This window comes from Pristiophorus japonicus, chromosome 14 (genome assembly GCF_044704955.1).
Source record: "Pristiophorus japonicus isolate sPriJap1 chromosome 14, sPriJap1.hap1, whole genome shotgun sequence".
NCBI classification, from domain to species: domain Eukaryota; kingdom Metazoa; phylum Chordata; class Chondrichthyes; family Pristiophoridae; genus Pristiophorus; species Pristiophorus japonicus.
The window spans coordinates 184,071,525-184,097,358 of record NC_091990.1 but is presented as its reverse complement, the minus strand read 5'-3'; the positions used below and the strand labels follow the sequence as shown (position 1 = coordinate 184,097,358).

At 43.5% G+C, this 25,834-nt stretch overlaps 1 protein-coding gene across 1 annotated transcript in view; it reads right to left on the bottom strand.

Moving 5' to 3' along the window:
* Positions 1-25,834, bottom strand: part of tub (TUB bipartite transcription factor) — a 553,939-nt gene that overhangs the window by 4,220 nt on the left and 523,885 nt on the right. Inside the window, exons 8-10 of the mRNA XM_070898685.1 lie at positions 25,375-25,487; positions 21,919-22,033; positions 13,046-13,144 (exon numbers count right to left, since the gene is read on the bottom strand). Of these exons, the coding sequence (XP_070754786.1) occupies positions 13,046-13,144; positions 21,919-22,033; positions 25,375-25,487 (327 nt within the window). The remainder of the gene's footprint in view (positions 1-13,045; positions 13,145-21,918; positions 22,034-25,374; positions 25,488-25,834) is intronic.

Here is a 25,834-nt window from a genome sequence, read left to right as displayed (position 1 = left end):
GTATTAACCAAATAGCTCTTGGAATATTGATTAGTTCTGGAATTAGCCAATATTCTACTATCTATATAAAATCAGAAAGCTGAACAGCTGAAGCTGGCCACAATCAGAATTTGACAAGTTATCTTAACTGATTAGTTTGCATGATTGGTCAAGGTTAGCAAATTTGCAGCAGTCTTGTGTGTCACCAGCTTTCAATGACAGTTTTAAACATTTGTTGATGAGCATCAATACATTTTAATGAAGCTAGCTTCTCCATAAAATCGCACCACATGATATAAAGAGTGGGAGAATTGGCTGAGGAGCAGATATTCCAAAAGAACAGCAAAAGCAAGGAGTGACATCACAGCACTGCAGGTAGGTGATTGGTTGGTGAGTAATACAGTTTATATTAGTCTCTAGCTACGAAACTGCAAATTGCTATAACTTTAATATGCTATAACTTTACTTTATTAAATTAGTAACTAACCTAGATAAACCAATTAAGTAATAAAACTAAAATAAAATCATTAATTAACTAATCAAATCCATAAAGAAGGTTAGATAGACATGCAGGGCAGGTGGTGTGCCATAACTGCAGCATGTGGGAGTTTGTGGAGAGCATTGCGATCCCGACCAACCACATCTGCAGTAAGAGTCTGCAGCTCGAGCAACTTCGACTCAGAGTTGTTGAGCTGGAGTTCGAGCTGCAGACATTGCGGGACATCAGGGAGGGGGAAAGTTACCTGGACACTTTGTTCCAGGATGCAGTCACACCCTTAGGTTAAGTAGTACTTTAGAGTTCTTCAATGTTCAGAGACAGGAGGGTGTGACTGCGAGTGAGGAAGGTACGGGGACCCAGAATGCAGTGATGAAGCAGCATCAGCCCATGACCTTGTCCAACAGGTGTGAAGTACTTGCTGACTGTATGGATGAGGAAAAGGACTGCAGGGAGGATGTGCAAACTGACCACGGCACCATGGTTCAGGAGGCCATTCAAGTGGGAGGAGTAAAAAGATCTGTGGTTGTGGTAGGCAGGGGATAGATTCTGTTCTCTGTAGCTGTGACAGGAAGTTCCAGAGGTTGTGTTGCCCACCCGGAGCCAGGGTCAAGGTTATCTCCACACGGCTGGAGAAGAACTTCGAGTGGGATGGGGTGGATCCAATTGTCATGGTCCACATAGGAACTAATAACATTGGTAGAACTTGGAATGAGGTTCTGCTGAGGGAGTTCGAGGAGCTAAGATCCAAATTAAAAAGCAGAACCTCAAAGGTAATAATCTCTGGATTGTTACCTGAGCCACATGCAAATTGGCATAGGGACATTCAGATTAGAGCTTAAAATGCATGGCTCAAAGAGTGTGTGGGAGGAAGGAGTTTCAGTTCATGGGGCACTGGCACCAGTACTGGGGAAAGAGGGAGCTGTTCCGTTGGGACGGGCTACACTGTTCCGTTGGGACCACTGTCCTGGCAAATTGGATAACTAGGGTAGTAGACAGGGCTTTAAATTAATGAAAGTGGGGTGGGGAGGTTTCAGGAAAGAGTAAATTTAAAAGCAGCAAGAGAAATGTCAAGACTGTAGAGCAGGGCAGAATTTTGGGTAAAAATAAGCTAAGTGGGTCAGGAAGGGACAGAGAAAGTAAAAAAAGGTAATAAGGCAAAAGTGACTAAGGTGACATCAGGGAAGAATAGAAATAAGTCAAAGCTAAAGGCACTATATCTGAATACACGAAGCATTCACAACAAAATAGATGAACGAATAGTGCAGATCGAAATTAATAGGTTTGATTTATTAGCCATTACGGAGATGTGGTTGCAAAATAACAAAGGTTGGGAACTAAATATTCCAGGATATTTAACTTTTAGAAGAGATACGCAAAATGCAGAAGGAGGATGGGATAAAGACAGTAGAGAGAAAGGATCTTAGCTTGGAAAATCAAGAAGCAGAATCAGTTTGAGTGGAGCTAAGAAACAGCAAGGGGCAGAAGCATTGATGGGAGTTGTTTATAGGCCCCCAAACAATAGCTGTAATATAGGGCAGAGTATAAATCAGGAAATTAGAAATGCATGTAATAAGGGTACGACATTAATCAAGGGGGACTTTAATCTACATATAGACTGGGCAAACCAAATTTGCAGTAATAGTGTAAAGGACAAATTCATGGAATGTATGCAAGATAGTTTTCTAGATCAGTATGTTGAGGAACCAATTAATAAGCTTGTAGTAAAGGGACCTTTAGGGAAGAGTGACCATGATATGATATAATTTTATATTGAGTTTGAAAGTGATTTAGTTAAATCCAAAACTAGGATCTTAAATCTAAACAAAGCAAACTACATAGGTATGAGGGGCGAGTTGGCCAAGGTAGCTAGGAAACTACTTTAAAAGGTATGACAGTATTTAAAGAATTAATGAATAATTTACAAAAACTATACATTCCTTTAAGGCACAAAAACCCGACAGGAAATGTTGTCCAATCGTGGCTAATAAGACAAGTTAAAAACAGTATTAGATCAAAGGAAGAGAAAAAGAAAAGAAAGACATGCATTTATATCGCACCTTTCACAACCACTGGACATCTCATAAGAACATAATAACATAAGAAATAGGAGGAGTAGGCCATTTGGCCCCTCAAGCCTGTTCCACCATTCAATAAGATCATGGCTGATCTGATCATGGACTCAGCTCCACTTCCCTGCCTGCTCCCCATAACCCTTTATTTCCTTATCGCTCAAAAATCTGTCTATCTCCGCCTTAAATATATTCAATGACCCAGCCTCCACAGCTCTCTGGGGCAGAGAATTCCACAGATTTACAACCCTCTGAGTGAAGAAATTTCTCCTCATTTCAGTTTGAACTGGGTAGCCCTTATTCTAAGACTATGTCCCCTAGTTTTAGTTTCCCCTATGAGTGGAAATATCCTCTCTGCATCCACCTTGTCGAGCCTCCTCATTATCTTCAATAAAATCACCTCTCATTCTTCTGAACTCCAATGTGTATAGGCCCAACCTACTCAACCTATCCTCATAAGTTAACCCCCTCATCAACCTAGTGAACCTTTTCTGAACTGTCTCCAATACAAGTATATCCTTCCTTAAATACGGAGACCAAAACTGTACGCAGTACTGCAGGTGTGGCCTTACCAATACCCAGCTTAGTTGTAGCAGGACTTCTCCGCATTTATACTCTACCCCCCCCCCCCGCAATAAAGACCAACATTCCATTTGCCTTCCTGATTACCTGCTGTACCTGCAAACTAACTTTGCGTTTCATGCACAAGGACCCCCAGATCGCTCTGTACTGCAGCACTTTGCAATTTTTTTCCATTTAAATAATAATTTGCTTTTCTATTATTTCTGCCAAAGTGAATAACCTCACATTTTCCCACATTATACTCCATCTGCCAAATGTTTGCCCACTCACTTAGCCTGTCTACATCCCTTTGCAGATTTTTTGTGTCCTCCTCACAATTTGCTTTCCCGCCCATCTTTGTATCATCAGCAAACTTGGCTACATTACACTCGGTCCTTTCATCCAAGTCATTAATAAATTGTAAATAGTTGAGGTCCCAGCACCAATCCCTGCGACACCCCACTAATCACTGTTTGCCAACCGGAAAATGACCCATTTATCCTGACTCTCTGTTTTCTGTTAGTTAGCCAATCCTCTATCCATGCTAATATAATACCCCAACCCAGTGAGTTTTTATCTTGTGCAGTAACCTTTTATGTGGCACCTTATCGAATGATTCTGGAAATCCAAATACACCACATCCACTGGTTCCCCCTTATCCATTCTGCTCGTTACATCCTCAAAGAACTCCAACAAATTTGTCAAACATGATTTCCCTTTCATAAAACCATGCTGACTCTGCTTGATTGAATCGTGCTTTTCCAAATGTCCCGCTACTGCTTCCTTAATAATGGACTCCAGCATTTTCCCAATGACTGATGTTAGTCTAACTTGTCTATAGTTTCCTGCTTTTTGTCTGCCTCCTTTTTTAAATAGGGGCATTACATTTGCGGTTTTCCAATCTGTTGGGACCGCCCCAGAATCCAGGGAATTTTGGTAGATTACAACCAATGCATCCACTATCTCTGCAGCCACTTCTTTTAAGTCTCAAAGTGCTTTACAGCCAATGAAGTAATTTTGGAGTCACTGTTGTAAGTTCCTTATAACGTTGCCAAAAAGAGTAGTAAGGTTGAAAATTGGGAGGATGAGAATTCAGCAAAGGAGGATCAAGAAATTGATAAAGAAATGGAAAATAGAATGAGAATAAACTAGCGAGAAACACAAAAACAGACTGTAAAAGCTTCTGTAGGTATGTAAAAAGGAAAAGATTAGTGAAAGCAAATGAGTGTCCCTTACAGGCTGAGACAGGAGAAATTATAATGGGGAATAAAGAAATTGCAGAGAAATTAAACAAATATTTTGTGTCTCCTTTCACCGAAAGAGATGCAAAAAACCTGTTGGAAATGGTGGAGAACCAAGGGTCGAGGGAGAATGAGGAACTGAAAGAAATTAATATTTGTAAAAAAAAAATGGTACTGTTGAAATTAATGGGACTGAAAGCCGATAAATCCCCTGGAACTGACGGCCTACATCCTAGGGTTTTGAAAGGGATGGCTATAGAAATATCATCATCATCATAGGCAGCCTCTCGAAGCAAGGAGCACTCGCTTCCACGCCAAACAGGTGTTTCAATGAAGGACCTAATATTCCAGGTTCTGAACTACATCTTGAAGGGTGGAAGATGCCTGTGCGTGGATTTTTTTAACATGTGGTGGCCGTTGCACACCAGCCACCACACAGGCTTAACAGAGCTAGGTCTTGGTCCAGTGGCAAGGATTATCGAAGATGACAGGGCCTTGGTGAGGCCTCACCTGGAATATTGTGTTCAGTTTTGGTCTCTTAATCTGAGGAAGGACGTTCTTGCTATTGAAGGAGTGCGCGAAGGTTCACCAGATTGATTCCAGGGATGACCGGACTGACATATGAGGAGAGACTGGATCAACTGGGTCTTTATACATTGGAGTTTAGAAGGATGAGAGTGGATCTCATAGAAACATACAAGATTCTGACGGGACGGGACAGGTTAGATGCGGGTAGATTGTTCCCAATGTTGGGGAAGTCCAGAACCAGGGGACACAGTTTTAGGATAAGGGGTAGGCCATTTAGGATTGAGATGAGGAGAAACTTCTTCACTCAGAGAGTTGTGAACCTGTGGAATTCCCTGCCGCAGAGAGATGTTGATGCCAGTTGATTGGATATATTCAAGAGGGAGTTAGATATGGCCCTTACGGCTAAAGGGATCAAGGGGTATGGAGAGAAAGCAGGAAAGGGGTACTGAGGGAATGATCAGCCATGATCTTATTGAATGGTGGTGCAGGCTTGAAGGGCTGAATGGCCTACTCCTGCACCTATTTTCTATGTTTCTATAACAGGAGACCAGCTCTGCTGCACAGACCTAGTGCGCACACATATCGCAGTGTGGGCTGGCCTGTGCTGCCCCTGGGCCCCTAGCCTGAACTCACGCCTCTCCTGGGCCCCGATCACCTCCCTTCACAGTCTCTCGCCGCTCCTGCTGTATCTGCCCACGCTCCAATCACCGACCTGGACCTTGATGACGTCACTCTTCGCAGCCGTCGCCCTCCTGCACCAGCTCGCACTGCTCCCTGGAGTAGTACGCCTCCACGCTGCTCCCGGGCCACCGCATCTCCGCTCCTTTTATGGCCCCGACCTGCCGCTGGTATTCTCACACAGAAATAGTGAAAGCATTGGTTGTCATCTTGCAAAATTCCACAGATTCTAAACTGGTTCCGTGGATTAGAAGGTAGAAAATGTAACCCCACTATTTAAGAAAGGAGGGAGAGAGAAAACGGGAAACTACAGACCAGTTAGCCTGACATCAGTAGTAGGGAAAATGCTAGAATCTATTATTAAGGACCTGGTAACAGGGCACTTAGAAAATAATAAGAAGTTTTAGCAGTCAACACGGATTTATGAATTGGGAAATCATGTTTGACAAATCTGTTACAGTTTATTGAGGTAGTAACTAGCAGAATAGATAAGGGACAACCAGTGAAGTGGTGTATTTGGATTTTCAGAAGGCATTTGATAACATTGAAAACATAGAAACATAGAAAATAGGTGCAGGAGGAGGCCATTCGGCCCTTCGAGCCTGCACCGCCATTCAATAAGATCATGGCTGATCATTCAACCTCAGTACCCCTTTCCTGCTTTCTCTCCATACTCCTTGATCCCTTTAGCCATAAGGGCCATATCTAACTCCCTTTTGAATATATCTAACGAACTGGCCTTAACAATTTTCTGCGGTAGAGAATTCCACAGGTTAACAACTCTCTGAGTGAAGATGCCACATAAGAGATTATTAAACAAAATTCGGGCTTATGGGATTGGGGGTAATATCCTAGCATGGATTGAGGATTAGTTAACGGACAGAAAACAGAGAGTAGGAATAGATGGGTCATTTTCAGGTTGGCAGGCTATAACTCGTGGGGTACCGCAAGAATCGGTGCTGGGACCCCAGCTATTCACAATATATATATGTCAATGATTTAGATGAGGGGACCAAATATGATATATTCAAGTTTGCTGAAGATACAAAGCTAGGTGGGAATGAAAGTTGTGAGGAGGATGCAAAGATGCTTCAAGACAGGCTAAGTGAGTGGGCAAGAACGTGGCAAGTGGAATATAATGTGGAGTTATCCACTTTGGTAGGAACAATAGAAATGAAGAGTATTTTTGAAATGGTGAGAGCTTGGGAAATGTTGGTGTTCAGAGGGTCCTGGGTATCCTTGTACATGAATCACTGAAAGTTACCATGCAGGTACAGCAAGCAATTAAGAGAGCAAATGGTATGTTGGCCTTTATTACAAGAGGATTTGAGTATAAGAGTAAAGATGTCTTACTGCAATTATATAGGGCCCTGGTGAGACCACACCTGGAGTATTGTGTACAGTGTTGGTCTCCTTACCCAAGAAAGGATATACTTGCTATAGAGGGATGGCAACGAAGGTTCACCAGACTGATTCCTAGGATGGGGGGATTGTCCTATTAGGAGAGATTGAGTAGACTAGGCCTATATTCCCGAGAGTTTAGAAGAATGTGAGGTGATCTCATTGAAATATATAACATTCTTACAGGGCCTGACAGGGTAGATGCAGGGAGGATGTTTCCCCTGGCTGAGGAGTCTAGAACCAGGGGCCATAGTCACAGAATAAGGGGTCGACCATTTAGGACTGAGATGAGGAGAAATGTCTTCACTCAGAGGATGGTGAATCTTTGGAATTCTCTACCCCAGCGGGCTGTGGAAGCTGAGTCATTGAGTATATTCAAGGCAGAGATCGATAGATTTTTGGATATTAAGGGAATCAAGGAATATGGTGAAAGTGCAGGCAAGTGGAGTTGAGGTAGAAGATCAGCCATGATATTTGATGGCGGAGCAAGTTCGAGGGGCCGAATGACCTACTCCTGCTTCTATTTCTTAAGTTCTTAATTGAAAGAATTAATTCAAAATAAGCAAATTAGCTGATAAAGTAAGCAACAGCAGATTTGTTGCTAATGACTTCATGTAAATAACCTTAATGTGGTCAACAGAAGCAAATCTGTGCGGTAGCCTGTACTTAGTCAGCTGAATTCACATAATCTCCACGACTGAATAGCCAATGGACCTAATGGACTAATTAAAACATGGTTCCCTCTGGCTAAATAAGAAATTAATGTTCACAGTTAGCCTGGAATTTCCCCTATCTGGAGCATTTTATTTCTTCTCTTGAGCACGAGGAGTAACAGCTTGCTGATAAAAAAATGTTCCTGTATTGGGCAACAGCTTGGTGCCTGCCAGGACAAAAACAGTTTGGTTATGGTTGTTATTTTTGTCTCGATTTTGTTAGAGATAATTACATCTGAATCACTGCATGTTCAGCCATGAACTCATCGAAGGGCCGTGTCATGTATCTTACATTATTATATATAACTGTATCCTAACATGCTATACATGACTGTAATAAGATATTACCTGTAACCACCAGCATACCTTACCACCAGGGGTGCACTTGCAAGTGACAGGTATATAAGGACAGGTCTCAGGCAAGTGCAGCATTCCAGAGCTGTGAAATAAAGGTGCAGGTCCAGAGTGACCTTGACTTCACTACATGCCTCGTGTGAGTCTGTACTGAGGGGACAGGACTTTACAGGCCGAATGACCTACTCCTGCACCTATTTTCTATGTTTCTATTTGATATCTGATTTCCTGCACAAGGCATGATCAGGCTCCACAGTCGAGACACTTTAACAGGCCTGGTCTCTCTCCCCATCTCCTTGGATTCTGGTTTGGACTCAGGTTCTGCGTGAAGGTGACTATTCCGAACTGGGAGTCTCAATCTGAACCAATCTGTATCTGGATTTCACACATTAAAACCAGTCTGCACAACCACCAACCAAACCGAAAGATTGTGCAAAGGGAAGTGGGCTTGGTGTTTTGAGCACTTTTCACAGGGCACATCGTCCTGAAGTCAGCTGAGCATCAACATTACTAAAGCACTCTTTGGGCTTGGACTTAATAAAGGTGAGTTTTCATAGAATGATAGCAATTACAGTATAGGAGGAGTCCATTTGGTCTTCAATGCTTGTGCAATACTGACACTCTCTTTTGTAATCTCAATTCCCCAGATATTTTTATATTCCCCCTTTTCAAATAGCTATCCTATTCTCTTTTAAATGATGTTCTAGTTGTTGCCTCAATAGCCAGTTATGATGAAGTATCCCATGAGCTAATAACCCTCAGTGCAAAAGCCTTCCTTCTCCCTTCCCTGTTGATTCTTCCAGTCAGAATCCTCAGTCTCCGTCCCCTTATTGCCCACTCGCTCACCAGTGGAACAATCTTTCACGATTTACCCACAGTAAAGTCCCAAGGTTGAACTAACCCCTTTACTGGCTGCTCCTCCCTCGGTCCCACTCCCACTCGTCAGGTTGCTGCTGCTCCTGGCTCTGCACGAAATGCTGGGCCCCACATCCGCCCCGTCTCTCTCTCTCTCCCACCTGCCTGAGCCTCAATCTCCCAACCAGCATTTTTCCCCTGACCCCCATGCCCTCGGTGGTGTGGCGGGGGGGGGAGAGAATGACATCACTGAGTCAGCAGCTTCTCTGCGGCAGCAGCTGGTGATGTCACCGAGTGGAGGGGGTGCTACAGGGTGAAATTTAAAGCCCAAAGTTTGCCTGGGCTGCTCAGTAACAGCACCCGGGAGAATCGTGCCCCATTTTGGGAGACTCCCAGACAATCCGAGAGGGTTGGCAACCCTTTGCATTGCTGTTAAAGTCACACAATTGTTACTCATCCAGTGTTGGACCAGACATTCCAGAGTTGGAGTGAGTTGTCTGCAACTTGTTATGATGTAAATCAAACACCAAACTTCTGCTGTTTGTAAAATAAATGTTTATTTTTCAACTTACCTTTTTGTCTCATGCTGTAATGATCACAAATCTTCGAACTCAAACATAGAAACATAGAAACATAGAAAATAGGTGCAGGAGTAGGCCATTCGGCCCTTCGAGCCTGCACCGCCATTCAATAAGATCATGGCTGATCATTCCTTCAGTACCCCATTCCTGCTTTCTCTCCATACCCCTTGATCCCCTTAACCGTAAGGGCCACATCTAAATCCCTCTTGAATATTTCCAGTGAACTGGCATCAACAACTCTCTGCGGCAGGGAATTCCACAGGTTAACAACTCTCTGAATGAATAAGTTTCTCCTCATCTCAGTCCTAAATGGCCTATCCCTTATCCTTAGACTATGTCCCCTGGTTCTGGACTTCCCCAACATCGGGAAAATTTTTACCGCATCTATCCTGTCCAGTCCCGTCAGAATCTTACATGTTTCTATGAGATCCCTTCTCATCCTTCTAAACTCCAGTGAATACAGGCCCAGTTGATCCAGTTTCTCCTCATATGACAGTCCAGCCATCCCGGGAATCAGTCTGGTGAACCTTTGCTGCAATCCCTCAATAGCAAGAACGTCCTTCCTCAGACCAAAACTGAATATAATATTCCAGGTGAGGCCTCACTAAGACCCTGTACAGCTGCATTAAGACCTCCCTGCTTCTATATTCAAATCCCCTAGCTATGAAGGCCAACATACCATTTGCCTTCTTTACCGCCTGCTGTACCTGCGTGCCCACTTTCAGTGACTGATGAACCATGACACCCAGGTCTCGTTGCACCTCCCCTTTTCCTAGTCTGCTGCCATTCAGATAATATTCTGCCTTCATGTTTTTGCCCCCAAAATGGATAACCTCACATTTATCTACATTATACTGCATCTGCCATATATTTGCCCACTCACCTAACCTGTCCAAGTCACCCTGCAGCCTCTTAGCATCCTCCTCACAGCTCACACCGCCACCCAGTTTAGTGTCATCCGCAAACTTGGAGATATTACATTCAATTCCTTCATCTAAATCGTTAATGTATATTGTAAATAGCTGGGATCCCAGCACTGAGCCCTGCGTCACTCCACTAGTCACTGCCTGCCATTCTGAAAAAGACCCGTTTATCCCGACTCTCTGCTTCCTGTCTGCCAACCAGTTCTCTATCCACGTCAGTATATTACCCCCAATACCTTTTGCTTTGATTTTGCACACCAATCTCTTGTGCAGGACCTTGTCAAAAGCCTTTTGAAAGTCCAAATACACCACATCCACTGGTTCTCCCTTGTCCACTCTACTAGTTACATCCTCAAAAAATTCCAGAAGATTCGTCAAGCATGATTTCCCTTTCATAAATCCATGCTGACTTGGACCGATCCTGTCAATGCTTTCATCTTTAATGATTGATTCCAACATTTTCCTCACTACTGATGTCAGGCTAACCGGTCTATAATTACCCGTTTTCTCTCTCCCTCCTTTTTTAAAAAGTGGTGTTACATTAGCTACCCTCCAGTCCATAGGAACTGATCCAGAGTCGATAGACTGTTGGAAAATGCTCACCAATGCATCCACTATTTATCGGGCGACTTCCTTGAGTACTATGGGATGCAGACTATCAGGCCCCCGGGGATTTATCAGACTTCAATCCCTTCAATTTCCCGAACACTATTTCCCGCCTAATAAGGATATCCTTCAGTTCCTCCTTCTCACTAGACCCATTGTCCCCGAGTACCTTCGGAAGGTTATTTGTATCTTCTTTCGTGAAGACAGAATCGAAGTATTGGTTCAATTGGTCTGCCATTTCTTTATTCCCCATTATAAATTCACCTGAATCTGACTGCAAGGGTTTGTCTTCACTAATCTTTTTCTCTTCACATATTTACAGAAGCTTTTGCAGTCAGTTTTATATTCCCTGCAAGCTTCCTCTCGTGCTCTATTTTCCCCCTCTTAATTAAACCCTTAGTCCTCCTCTGTTGAATTCTAAATTTCTCCCAGTCCTCAGGTTTGTTGCTTTTTCTAGCCAATTTATATGCCTCTTCCTTGGTTTTAACACTATCCTTAATTTCCTTTGTTAGCCATGGTTGAGCCACCTTCCCAGTTTTATTTTTACTCCAGACAGGGATGAACAATTGCTGAAGTTCATCCATGTGATCTTTAAATGTTTGCCACTGCTTATCCACTGTCAACACTTTGAGTATCGTTTGCCAGTCTATTCTAGCCAATTCACGCCTCATACCGTCGAAGTTACCTTTCCTTAAGTTCAGGACCCTAGTTTCTGAATTAACTTTGTCACTCTCCATCTTAATAAGGAAATCTACTATATTATAGTCACTTTTCCCCAAGGGGCCTCACACAACAAGATTGCTAATTAGTCCCTTCTCATTACACATCACCCAGTCTAGGATGGCCAGCTCCCTGGTTGGTTCCTCGACATATTGGTCTAGAAAACCATTCCTAATACACTCCAGGAAATCCTCCTCCACCGCATTGCTACCAGTTTGATTAGCCCAATCAATATGTAGATTAAAGTCACCCATGATTACTGCTGTACCTTTATTGCACACATCCCTTATTTCTTGTTTGATGCTGTCCCCAACCTCACTACTACTGTTTGGTGGTCTGTACACAACTCCCACTAGCGTTTTCTGCCCTTTGGAATTCCGCAGCTCCACCCATACCGATTCCACATCATCCAGGCTAATGTCCGTCCTTACAATTGCATTGATTTCTTCTTTAACCAGCAACGCCACCCCACCTCCTTTTCCTTTCTATCTATCCTTCCTAAATGTTGAATACCCCTGGATGTTGAGTTCCCAACCTTGGTCACCCTGGAGCCATGTCTCCGTGATGCCAATCACATCATACCCATTAACTGCTATCTGCACAGTTAATTCATCCACCTTATTCTGAATACTCCTCGCATTGAGGCACAGAGCCTTCAGGCTTGTTTTTTTAACACACTTTGCCCCTTTAGAATTTTGCTGTAATGTGGTCCTTTTTGTTTTTTGCCTTGGGTTTCTCTGCCCTCCACTTTTACTATTCTCCTTTCTATATTTTGCTTCTGACTCCATTTTGTTTCCCTCCGTCTCCCTGCATAGGTTCCCATCCCCCTGCCATATTAGTTTAACTCCTCCCCAACAGCACTAGCAAACACGATCCAGCCCCTGCTCCACCCTTGCCCTGCCTTCAGCCTGGTTTTGGACTTGGCAAAGTGTCATGTATATACTATTGGGATCACTAGCTACTAGATGGCGTCACTGTTGGAGGCCATTGTGCTGCACGCACGTGTGTACAGCCCAAGTATAAAAGGCCAGCCATTTTGTATATTAGTCACTTTGGACCTTAATAAAACAGAGCCAAGGTTATACCTCTTGGAGTTAAACAGTGCTCAGTCTAACAGTTACTGCATACACAACACAAAGCATAACACTGAGTGAAAAAACATTATTCAAGCTGGCACGCAAGTCACACTTGCAACTTTGTAAGTAATGAAAGCTCTGCATGAGATTGCATCTTATTATGCATTGGACAGACTTTTACTGAACCGCACTCCTTTTGTGAAATAAGGCCTCACACAATTCTGGCTATCAAATGGAGCCTGAGGTGGTCTTGCAACTTACATTGCGTGGCCTGATGAACACTCTTTCATGATCCATGTTCATGCCAGGAATGATTACACTCATCTTCCGTGGTCCCTTGAAACCCAGGACATTCGTTTCCTAAGCAGAAGAAAACAAAGATCCATTTATATTTCAGTACGGTATAGCATTTAGATTTTAACAACCGTCACAGAAAAATAGCCAGGTCTTCACAGATCCTGCTGCTTTATTAGATTACTAACCATCTAAAACCATTCACCGAACAAGAAAGCATTGCAGACAATGGCTGTGATATTCATGCTGGTAGTAATTGGAAGTGATGTTGGTAGGCAGCTGTTGCTAAGACACATGGAAACGCTGGACCAAGGGAATCAATAAGAGGCTGAGTCAATGGCAATACTTAGAGATATAGCAGCTGCTTTTCATACCAGTGACAGAAAAAAAGTAAATAGAAGCTGATTTTAACCTCATCGCAAAATGATCTGTTCACTTCCACGGTGTCTCTTGCACAAGCCAGGGGAATTGTGTGTATGTAAACGGGATGTCATAAATAAATAATATTAAGGGATGTATGTGGCTGCCAGTCCCATGACTATATATTTGAGGTGACCAAATTAAATGTTCTATTTAATTTATTCTTGCTGGGAAAAGTCCAAAATTTAGGTATTTCTTTGAATCAGTGAGCCCACTTTTGTCTTCCATGAAAGGAGGTAGTGGTGATGGTAGTGGCAGTGTTGGCACTACTGAGGAAACTATCATGTTTCAATCCTTTACTTCTAACTTGTGAATATGCACAATAGATTTTGCCACAGATTTGTAGAACAAAGTTCGGATCCATGAGTTGCCATGTACAAACTTCCTGATTTCAGCTGTAGTATCAATCAGTGTGGGAAATGGGGGTTTAAAATAGAGGCCAAGCAGTTACTGGAGCATCCATTCAGACATGGGGTATCAGCACTTACAGTAAAATAAGTGAGGGTCGATTCAAACCCTCACAGCGAACATCCCACATCATACATAAATCTCATCGGTGCTATGACCCCCTTTTGGATGAATGCTCAAGAGAATGTGACTGGAGTGGCACACTTAAACACAACTTCTGGTCCTGCCACTGAATCAAATGATTTTGTGATGTGGTTTGGGGTGTGTCAGAGGCTATGACCAGCACTGAGATTCCTTCAAATCTACGCCCTTCTCTGTGAGGTCTGCCTCCAGGGACTCTCACTGCGAGCAAGAAGAAGATGCATTTAAGGGGAAGTTAGATACGTGCATGAGGGAGAAAGGAATTGAAGGGTATGTTGATAGAGTGAGATGAAGTAAGGTGGGAGGGGGTTCTGTGGAACATAGACACTGGCATAGTCCAGCTGAGCCGAATGATCTGTTTCTGTGTTGTAACATTCTATGTAATTTTATTTAAGATGCATACCACCACTATGGTGAAAACTTACTTCTCCCAGCATGTAGATTAAACACCTGTGCCAGTCCAATGTACAGCCTTCTTGCAGAACAGAGAAAGCATCAAGCAGTCTGGACCCCATTTTTTGGAAACCTGTTCAACAGATCCTCTCTCATCATCCGCAAAACAGCCCCCCCCCCCCGAGAAAGGGATTGGGCAATGCCAATACACCACCCAGCTGTAGAAGATGTAACCCAACCAAAAATACCCCTGGAAAGGGTGGTTAGACACTCTGTGCCTCTGTCCAACTTTTCTGCCCCTGCTCGTTGTACTTCCCGAGTCTAAAGTGGGTTAAATCACGATAAATATATCATCATCATGGGCAGTCCCTCGGGATCGAGGATCGAGGAAGACTTGCTTCCACTCTTAGCATGAGTTCTTAGGTGGCTGAACAGTCCAATACGAGAATCACAGTCTCTGTCACAGGTGGGACAGATAGTCGTTGAGGGAAAGGGGTGGGCAGGGAGCCTGGTTTGCCGCACGCTCCTTCCGCTGCCTGCGCTTGATTTCTGCATGCTCTCGGCGATGGTACTCGAGGTGCTCAGCGCCCTCCCGGATGCACTTCCTCCACTTAGGGCGGTCTACGGCCAAGGACTCCCAGTGTCAGTGGGGATGTCGCACTTCATCAGGGAGGCTTTGAGGGTGTCCTTAGAAACATAGAAACATAGAAAATAGGTGCAGGAGCAGGCCATTCAGCCCTTCTAGCCTGCACCGCCATTCAATGAGTTCATGGCTGAACATGAAACTTCAGTACCCCCTTCCTGCTTTCTCGCCATAACCCTTGATCCCCCGAGTAGTAAGGACTTCATCTAACTCCCTTTTGAATATATTTAGTGAATTGGCCTCAACTACTTTCTGTGGTAGAGAATTCCACAGGTTCACCACTCTCTGGGTGAAGAAGTTTCTCCTCATCTCGGTCCTAAATGGCTTACCCCTTATCCTCAGACTGTGACCCCTGGTTATGGACTTCCCCAACATTGGGAACATTCTTTCTGCATCTAACCTGTCTAAACCCGTCAGAATTTTAAACGTTTCTATGAGGTCCCCTCTCATTCTTCTGAACTCCAGTGAATACAAGCCCAATTGATCCAATCTTTCTTGATAGGTCAGTCCCGCCATCCCGGGAATCAGTCTGGTGAACCTTCGCTGCACTCCCTCAATAGCAAGAATGTCCTTCCTCAAGTTAGGAGACCAAAACTGTACACAATACTCCAGGTGTGGCCTCACCAAGGCCCTGTACAACTGTAGCAACACCTCCCTGCCCCTGTATTCAAATCCCCTCGCTATGAAGGCCAACATGCCATTTGCTTTCTTAACCGCCTGCTGTACCTGCATGCCAACCTTCAATGACTGATGTACCATGACACCCAGGTCTCGTTGCACCTTCCCTTTTCCTAATCTGTCACCATTCAGATAATAGTCTGTCTCTCTGTTTTTACCACCAAAGTGGATAACCTCACATTTATCCACATTATACTTCATCTGCCATGCATTTGCCCACTCACCTAACCTATCCAAGTCACTCTGCAGCCTAATAGCATCCTCCTCGCAGCTCACACTGCCACCCAACTTAGTATCATCCGCAAATTTGGAGATACTGCATTTAATCCCCTCGTCTAAATCATTAATGTACAATGTAAACAGCTGGGGCCCCAGCACAGAACCTTGCGGCACTCCACTAGTCACTGCCTGCCATTCTGAAAAGTACCCGTTTACTCCTACTCTTTGCTTCCTGTCTGACAACCAGTTCTCAATCCACGTCAGCACACTACCCCCAATCCCATGTGCTTTAACTTTGCACATTAATCTCTTGTGTGGGACCTTGTCGAAAGCCTTCTGAAAGTCCAAATATACCACATCAACTGGTTCTCCTTTGTCCACTTTACTGGAAACATCCTCAAAAAATTCCAGAAGATTTGTCAAGCATGATTTCCCTTTCACAAATCCATGCTGACTTGGACCTATCATGTCACCATTTTCCAGATGCACTGCTATGACATCCTTAATAATTGATTCCATCATTTTACCCACTACTGAGGTCAGGCTGACCGGTCTATAATTCCCTGTTTTCTCTCTCCCTCCTTTTTTAAAAAGTGGGGTTACATTGGCTACCCTCCACTCCATAGGAACTGATCCAGAGTCAATGGAATGTTGGAAAATGACTGTCAATGCATCCGCTATTTCCAAGGCCACCTCCTTAAGTACTCTAGGATGCAGGCCATCAGGCCCTGGGGATTTATCTGCCTTCAATCCCATCAATTTCCCCAACACAATTTCCCGACTAATAAAGATTTCCCTCAGTTCCTCTTCCTTACTAGACCCTCTGACCCCTTTTATATCCGGAAGGTTGTTTGTATCCTCCTTAGTGAATACCGAACCAAAGTACTTGTTCAATTGATCCGCCATTTCTTTGCTCCCCGTTATGACTTCCCCTGATTCTGACTGCAGGGGACCTACGTTTGTCTTCACCAACCTTTTTCTCTTTACATACCTATAGAAACTTTTGCAATCCGCCTTAATGTTCCCTGCAAGCTTCTTCTCATACTCCATTTTCCCTGTCCTAATCAAACCCTTTGTCCTCCTCTGCTGAGTTCTAAATTTCTCCCAGTCCCCAGGTTCGCTGCTATTTCTGGCCAATTTGTATGCCACTTCCTTGGCTTTAATACTATCCCTGATTTCCCTAGATAGCCACGGTTGAGCCACCTTCCCCTTTTTATTTTTACGCCAGACAGGAATGTACAATTGTTGTACTTCATCCATGCGGTCTCTAAATGTCTGCCATTGCCCATCCACAGTCAACCCCCTAAGTATCATTCGCCAATCTATCCTAGCCAATTCACGCCTCATACCTTCAAAGTTACCCTTCTTTAAGTTCTGGACCATGGTCTCTGAAATTACTGTTTCATTCTCCATCCTAATGCAGAATTCCACCATATTATGGTCACTCTTCCCCAAGGGGCCTCGCACAATGAGATTGCTAATTAATCCTCTCTCATTACACAACACCCAGTCTAAGATGGCCTCCCCCCTAGTTGGTTCCTCAACATATTGGTCTAGAAAACCATCCCTTATGCACTCCAGGAAATCCTCCTCCACCGTATTGCTTCCAGTTTGGCTAGCCCAATCTATGTGCATATTAAAGTCACCCATTATAACTGCTACACCTTTATTGCATGCACCCCTAATTTCCTGTTTGATGCCCTCCCCAACATCCCTATTACTGTTTGGAGGTCTGTACACAACTCCTACTAACGTTTTTTGCCCTTTGGTGTTCTGCAGCTCTACCCATATAGATTCCACATCATCCAAGCTAATGTCTTTCCTAACTATTGCATTAATCTCCTCTTTAACCAGCAATGCTACCCCACCTCCTTTTCCTTTTATTCTATCCTTCCTGAATGTTGAATACCCCTGAATGTTGAGTTCCCAGCCCTGATCATCCTGGAGCCACGTCTCCGTAATCCCAATCACATCATATTTGTTAACATCTATTTGCACAATTAATTCATCCACCTTATTGCGGATACTCCTTGCATTAAGACACAAAGCCTTCAGGCTTGTTTTATTAACACCCTTTGTCCTTTTAGAATTTTGCTGTACAGTGGCCCTTTTTGTTCTTTGCCTTGGGTTTCTCTGCCCTACACTTTTCCTCATCTCCTTTCTGTCTTTTGCTTTTGGCTCCTTTTTGTTTCCCTCTGTCTCCCTGCATTGGTTCCCATCCCCCTGCCATATTAGTTTAAATCCTCCCCAACAGCACTAGCAAACACTCCCCCTAGGACATTGGTTCCAGTCCTGCCCAGGTGCAGACCGTCCGGTTTGTACTGGTCCCACCTCCCCCAGAACCGGTCCCAATGCCCCAGGAATTTGAATCCCTCCCTGCTGCACCACTGCTCAAGCCACGTATTCATCTGCGCTATCCTGCGATTCCTACTCTGACTATCACGTGGCACTGGTAGCAATCCCGAGATTACTACTTTTGAGGTCCTACTTTTTAATTTAGCTCCTAGCTCCTTAAATTCGTTTCGTAGGACCTCATCCCTTTTTTTGCCTATGTCGTTGGTACCAATGTGCACCACGACAACTGGCTGTTCTCCCTCCCATTTCAGAATGTCCTGCACCCGCTCCGAGACATCCTTGACCCTTGCACCAGGGAGGCAACATACCATCCTGGAGTCTCGGTTGCGGCCGCAGAAACGCCTATCTATTCCCCTCACAATTGAATCCCCTATCACTATCGCTCTCCCACTCTTTTTCTTGCCCTCCTGTGCAGCAGAGCCAGCCACGGTGCCATGAACTTGGCTGCTGCTGCCCTCCCCTGATGAGTCATTCCCCTCAACAGTACCCAAAGCGGTGTATCTGTTTTGCAGGGGGATGACCGCAGGGGACCCCTGCACTACCTTCCTTGCTCTACTCTTCCTGCTGGTCTTCCATTCCCTATCTGGCTGTGGACCCTTTCCCTGCGGTAAGACCAACTCACTACACGTGATACTCACGTCATTCTCAGCATCGTGGATGCTCCAGAGTAAATCCACCCTCAGCTCCAATTCCGCAACGCGGACCGTCAGGAGCTGGAGGCGGATACACTTCCCGCACACATAGTCGTCAGGGACACCGGAAGCGTCCCTGAGTTCCCACATGGTACAGGAGGAGCATATCACGTGACCGAGCTCTCCTGCCATGACTTAACCCTTAGATACACTTAAACTGGTAATAACAATGTTAAAAGTTACTGACCAATATAAGAAGAAAAAGAAAAACTACTCACCAATCACCAGCCAATCACTTACCCCCTAGGCTGTGACGTCACCTTTGTTTTTTTGCCTTCTCCCTGTAGCTGCACCGGCACGCCTCTCGCCGACCCCGGACTCGCGCTGCTCCGAGCTCCCGCTGGCCTTTATAGGCCTCTCGCCGACCCCGGACTCGCGCTGCTCCGAGCTCCCGCCTCCTCGACTGACTGCTCCGAGCTCCCGCTGGCCTTTATAGGCCTCTCGCCGACCCCGGACTCGCGCTGCTCCGAGCTCCCGCCTCCTCCTCCTTGTAACGTTTCCTCTGCCTGCTTTTGGCTCGTTTGCCGTGGACGAGTTCCGAGTAGAGCGCTTGCTTTGGGAGTCTCCTGTCTAGCATGTAGACTATGTGTCCTGCCCAGTTGCACAACTAGGCAATCCATATAGTCTCTTGTTGAAGTCACATTGATCACCTCCGTATCACGTGAAAGCCAGTGTTCAATTGTTCTCTTTTGTAAAAAAAACCCAGACTTTTACATTTAAAAAAATGCTATTCCATAACTGTTAATTGTTTGCCAATTTTCCTGTTTCAATTTCTAACTATTTGTAATGATTAGCTTCCTGAAGTAAAATACTTAAAAAGAAAGCTATGGGGAAATCTGTGACTTGCCTGTTGGCACTGCCGTACAATCTATCCTAGCCCTTTAATTATCAGTGTCAGATTTGTCAGGAACCTGTCCTTGCTTCAGTTGTCTTGGGCTGTACCCTGTTGTTAAAGAACCACAGAGCTTTATAGCACAGAAGGAGACCAATCAGCTTGTTGTTTTAGTGCCAGCTTTTGGCTGGAACAATCCAAAATTCGTCCTATTGCCCTGCTGTGTCTCGATATCCCTCTCTCTTCCTCAGCTTGAAATATTTAGCCAATTTTCTTTTAACATTTGCAATGGTCTCTGCAATAACCTCTGGCAAAGCATTCCATGGTCCAAATGTTTTCTGCTGAAATAAATTTCTCCGAACCGCTCCTCACTTTCTCAGCGACTATTTTAAATTGATTATCCCTCATCACCCGAATTAAAAGAAATCTTCTTTCCGCACTCACTCTTATCAAAACATTTAATAATTTTAAAAACCTTGATTAAATCTCCTTTTAGTCTATCATGCTCCAGTGGAGAGAGTCCCAGTATCTCAGGTCTCCTCTCATAACTTCCCATCCCTGGCATCATCCTGATGGACCTACTCCTTGTACTGCCTGCAGCTTTATCGTCCCCTTTAGAATGGCAAGCCCAAAACTGCACACAAGTCTCTTTCTGTGGGCTCGACAAAGTTTTGTGTAAATTGATGATTATTTCTTTACCCTTGTACTCTATGCCTATTCTTACAGTACCTAAAATGCCATTAACCTTTTTTATGGCTTTATTTAGCTGTATTCATACTTTTAGGGAATGATTATAAGTTCGCCAAACTGGCGCCTGGTTTTTTGACGATATTTCTCTGCTTTTGGCGAAAAACGGTGATCCGGGAAATTCAGAGAAATCTTGCGACGGCGGTTTTTAAACACTGCTGGGGAGAGGACCGCCGCCACACAAGGCTCGAAAGGTCACTTTCGCCAAAAATTTGGCTCTGACAACGCACCCGTATTTAGGATGAAAAAAACCGCCAGGTAAAAAGCTTCATTGCAGCTCTTGGAGCAGCGGTGAATATGAAGACCTGCAAAAAAGGTTAAGTTAAAGTTTTTATTTTTGAATTATTTTGCAGCGATTCACTAGTTAATTGTCTTGTGAAGGTTTTGTGATTTTTTTATTTTTTGTTGTTTGCAATTTTTTGGGGGTGTTTCCCTCCCTCCCAAGGCCTCATCGCAGCAGTATCGGCCTACGAGTAAAGTTGCAGAAAATTTGCAGTTTGCGTCACGAATCCTCGTGCAATGCCAATTTTTACCACTGCGTGAATTGAACCCTGCAGTTTAGGCCTCGCAGCGGTAGGCGAGTGAAAGCGTTATTTTTGGCGGAAAAATACCGCTTTCACCAAAAATCAAATTTCTAACCCTACGTATTTTAACCAAGGTCTGTTATTTCACAACCTTCTGCGTCTTTCCATTGAGTGTATGTTCACACTCATTGTTTTTCCTGAAACATATCCACATTAAATTGCATCTGCCATCTGTCTGCCCATTCCACTAACCCATCAACACCTTCCTGAAGTCTTTTACAATCTATTGCATTGTTTTCCAAAATACCCTACATTTGTGTCAATATCAAATTTCAAGATTTTGTTCCTTATATTCAAGTCTAAATCATTTCATATATACATTTAACAAAAGTGGGCCTTGCACTGGCCTCTGGGATACATCATTTCCCACTTTCTTGAATTTAACTCTCTTCAATACGGAAATTGATGTCAAATTCAAGAGACACGAGACCACAAAGCTGAAACAATTTTCTCTCAGAGAAAAGGTGTCTTACAATCTCCACTCCTTCAGTTTTAAAATCTACCACGCTTAAATGCTTGAAATAGCGAAGGAGGCGGCTAAATCGAAAAACGGCACTGTAACACAAATGAAGTGTTTTTCTGCCTATGTATTATTTTGTTCCTGCTTGGGTATGGTCACTGTTCAGTCAGAGATAGATTGTTTCCAGGCAGAAGTCTTTATACGAGAGGGTGTTACTGGTCACAGACAGCGACTAATTGCATGTATGCTCTTCCAACGAAGTACTCACATAGCATATGGCTGCTAGTTCTTGACGCAAATTACATGCATCTAAGCTGGAACTTCCTTTCTCTGGATTCACTCCATTATCATACACTGTAAACTTGGTGCCCATTAGATTTGATCTGCAATGCAAATGAAATACAATTTGCTTAATAGACTTCTCAGTCCCATAGGTATCAGTGTCATCCAAAATCATAGAACTTTCCCCCAAAATGTAACATTTATAGCCAGTTGCATCATTCCCATGTGTGAATGCCCAATAGAGCTCCTTCACATTAAACAGGGGATCCTCCACCCAATGAGTTTCTGATCTCAGCCAAGGTCACGTGGATTGGTGCAATGGTGGTGGGGATGTGATGAAAATTATTCAGAGTTTACTGTCCGGTTACAAAGTGACACAATTGGGAGTTCTTGCAGATGTTTGCAGACTCCGCCCCCATCCCACACTGCCATGGCTTCAATTTTTTGCCAAGTTCAAAAACAGTACCTGACTGAAGAAAGACTTCCAAGAGACTAAAAATTATCTGAAATGATGGTTGGAAAAAAAATACATGAAAAATTGTTCCCATCAGCTCTTTTAAAATGAGACTTTAAACAGCTTGCTTTAAACAGCTGGGTTTCATGGTAGAAGTTTCACTGGGCAGGACCTTTGCCTCAACATCAGATACTCAAGGATCTATGTTAGTATGTTGAACGAATGCTTGATTAGGTCCTGCTCAAAATGAAGAGGAGTGAAGACCAGAGAGACCCAGCTTGGACAGAAACCTTATGGGGCACAGAGAGTAAGGAAGTACAAGCCACCCAATTTCCTGATCCCTACTCACCCAAATTCCACTAGTAGTTGAGATTTACTGAACGGAAAAGCAATTCTTGGATGTCCAGTTTACATTTAAGAACTTCTGAACAATCCACTGAAAAGTTAGATTATCCATTCCAAAACAGGACAGGTTAACAACCCTCTCAGATAGAGATGCCTGCCTACGTGCAGTTGCGTGGCAAAAATGATAGCTCCAAAATTCCATGGATGCATTGGTTGTAATCTACCAAAATTCCGTGGATTCTGGGGAGGCCCTAGCGGATTGGAAAACCATAAATGCAACACCACTATTAAAAAATTAGGCAGACAGAAAGCAGGAAACTATAGACCAGTTAGCCTAACATTGGTCGTTGGGAAAATTCTGGAATCCACTATTAAGGAAGCATTAGCAGGACATTTGGAAAAGCATAATTCAATCAAGCAGAGTCAGCATGGTTTTATTAAAGGGAAATCATGTTTAACAAATTTTCTGGAGTTCTTTGAGGATTCAATGAGCAGAGTGGATAAGGGAGAACCAGTGAATGTGGTGTATTTGGACTTCCAGAAGGCATTCGATAAGGTGCCACATAAAAGGTTACTGCACAAGATAAAAGTTCACAGGGTTGGGGGTAATATATTAGCATGGATAGAGGATAGGCTAACTAACAGAAAACAAAGAGTCGGGATAAATTGGTCATTTTCCGGTTGGCAAAGAGTAACTAGTGGGGTGCTGCAGGGATTGGTGCTGGGGCCTCAACTATTTACAGTCTATTAATGACTTGGATGAAGGGGTTGAGTGTAATGTAGCCAAGTTTGCTGATGATACAAAGGGAAAGCAAATTGTGAGGAGAACACAAAAAATCTGCAAAGGGATATAGACAGGTTAAGTGAATGGGCAAAAATTTGGCAGATGGAATATAATGTGGGAAAATGTGAGGTTATCCACTTCGGCAGAAAAAATAGAAAAGCAAATTATAATTTAAATGGAGAAAAATTACAAAGTGCTGCAATACAGCGGGACCTGGGGGTACTTGTGCATGAAACACAAAAAGTTAGTATGCAGGTACAGCAAGTAATCAGGAAGGCAAATGGAATGTTGGCCTTTATTGCAAGGGGGATGGAGTATAAAAGCAGATAAGTTCTGCTACAACTGTACAGGGTATTGGTGAGGCCACACCTGGAGTACTGCGTGCAGTTTTGGTCTCAGTATTTAAGGAAGGATATATTTGCATTGGAGGCTGTCCAGAGAAGGTTTACTAGTTTGATTCCGGAGATGAGGGGGTTGACTGATGAAGATAAGTTGAGTAGGTTGGGCCTGTACTCAATGGAGTTTAGAAGAATGAGAGGTGACCTTATCAAAACATATAAGATAATGAGAGGGCTCGACAAGGTGGATGCAGAGAGGATATTTCCACTCATAGGGAAAACTAAAACTAGGGGACATAATCTTAGAATAAGGAGCCGCCTATTTAAAAGTGAGATGAGGAGGAATTTCTTCTCTCAGAGGGTTGTAAATCTATGGAATTCTCTGCCCCAGAGAGCTGTAGAAGCTGGGTCATTGAATATATTTAATGGGAGATAGACAGATTTTTGAGCGATAAGGGAGTAAAGGGTTATGGGGAGCAGGAAGGGAAGTGGAGCTGAGTCCATGATCAGATCAGCCATGATCTTATTAAATGGCGGAACAGGCTCGAGGGGCCAAATGGCCTACTCCTGCTCCTAGTTCTTATGTTCTTATGTTGCGGGGTTGTGAGGCTGGAGGAGATTACGAAGATAGAGAGAGGGAAGGCCATGGAGGGATTTGTAAACAAGGATGAGAATTTTGAAATTGAGGCGTTGCTTAACTGGGAGCCAATGTAGGTCAGCTAGCACATGGTGATAGGTGAGCCTATTTATTCATATTAAATCAATTCAAACTCTGAACAATGGATAACTGTGCTCGTAAAAACAATTTTATATATTTTCAATGTCTTTCAACAATATTCCACCTGCCTTGGGCTTCATGGTCCTGTGCCTACATTGGGTATAAATACTGAGTTGAACTGATATAGCCTCCAGTTTTCTCAATTTGCCTAAATGCCACATTGCCCAGTAATTGCCCAAACCTGTGCATATCCCCTCATGGATGTCCAGTGGATTCAGCATTAAGTGAGTGCAACTTTAATAACTCAGTGTCAGAAACTGTTTACATGCTCGGTGCTAGTGCACTTCTAGGTTTACTGCCTACAGCATGAAAAGTGCTTTGATCTATTTTTGACTCTGGAGAGGAGCACGGATCGTATTGACAGGTGTCGCTGCAGGAGAGTAACATGTAGCACTGGTGCTGGAGGTCAATAATGCCCTGGGGGTCAGTAATAGCATCTCCACTGTCACATACTGCACAACCAGGATTCTTCCTGTCTGTATCAACACCACTTGGCCAACCCCTTCCTTTGCTCTTTGATGGAAAAGGTTTTCTTATTGCGGAACATTCAGTAGCAATAAGTTAATTGGATCTTACCACAGGCATAACAATATCTCACTGCATGCACCGATCCAAAAATGCCGAGATATTAATACATTGTTGCACACTTTAGACAACGTTGTTTTTAAATGGAGTGCTTTCTTTCAGTTCTTTGAAGACTTCCAGGCAGAATTCAGCAACAATTAATCATGATAATGGGTTACCTGAGCTTGCCAACAAAGCTCTCTCCACCACGTGATAGGTCAGTGGGGTCGATGGAGATGAGGTAATTTGATGTCTTGCTCTTCTTCCGTTTTCTTCCTGCCAACAAGAATACCTGGAGAGGTGAAGAAACAAAATATTACTAAAGGAACGGAGGAGAATACAGATAATAAAAGGGGATTTCAACAAAACCTTGCCCAGCAGATAAAAAACTCAATTCAGTTGAGTCATCAATGCAACAACACAACTAAAATTATATATAATTACCACTGATTATCTGAAGGTCAAATACTATTCAATTCTGATACTGTGAAATTGTGGAACAACACATTTTACAAACGGCTTTTCAAAACCAATTCTATACTTGTCATTCCAAAGTCATTAACTGTACTTAATTTACAAAATGTTCAATTCAAAGACAACTACAGATAATGATTTGGGATCAAAATGAGCTCCGTCTTA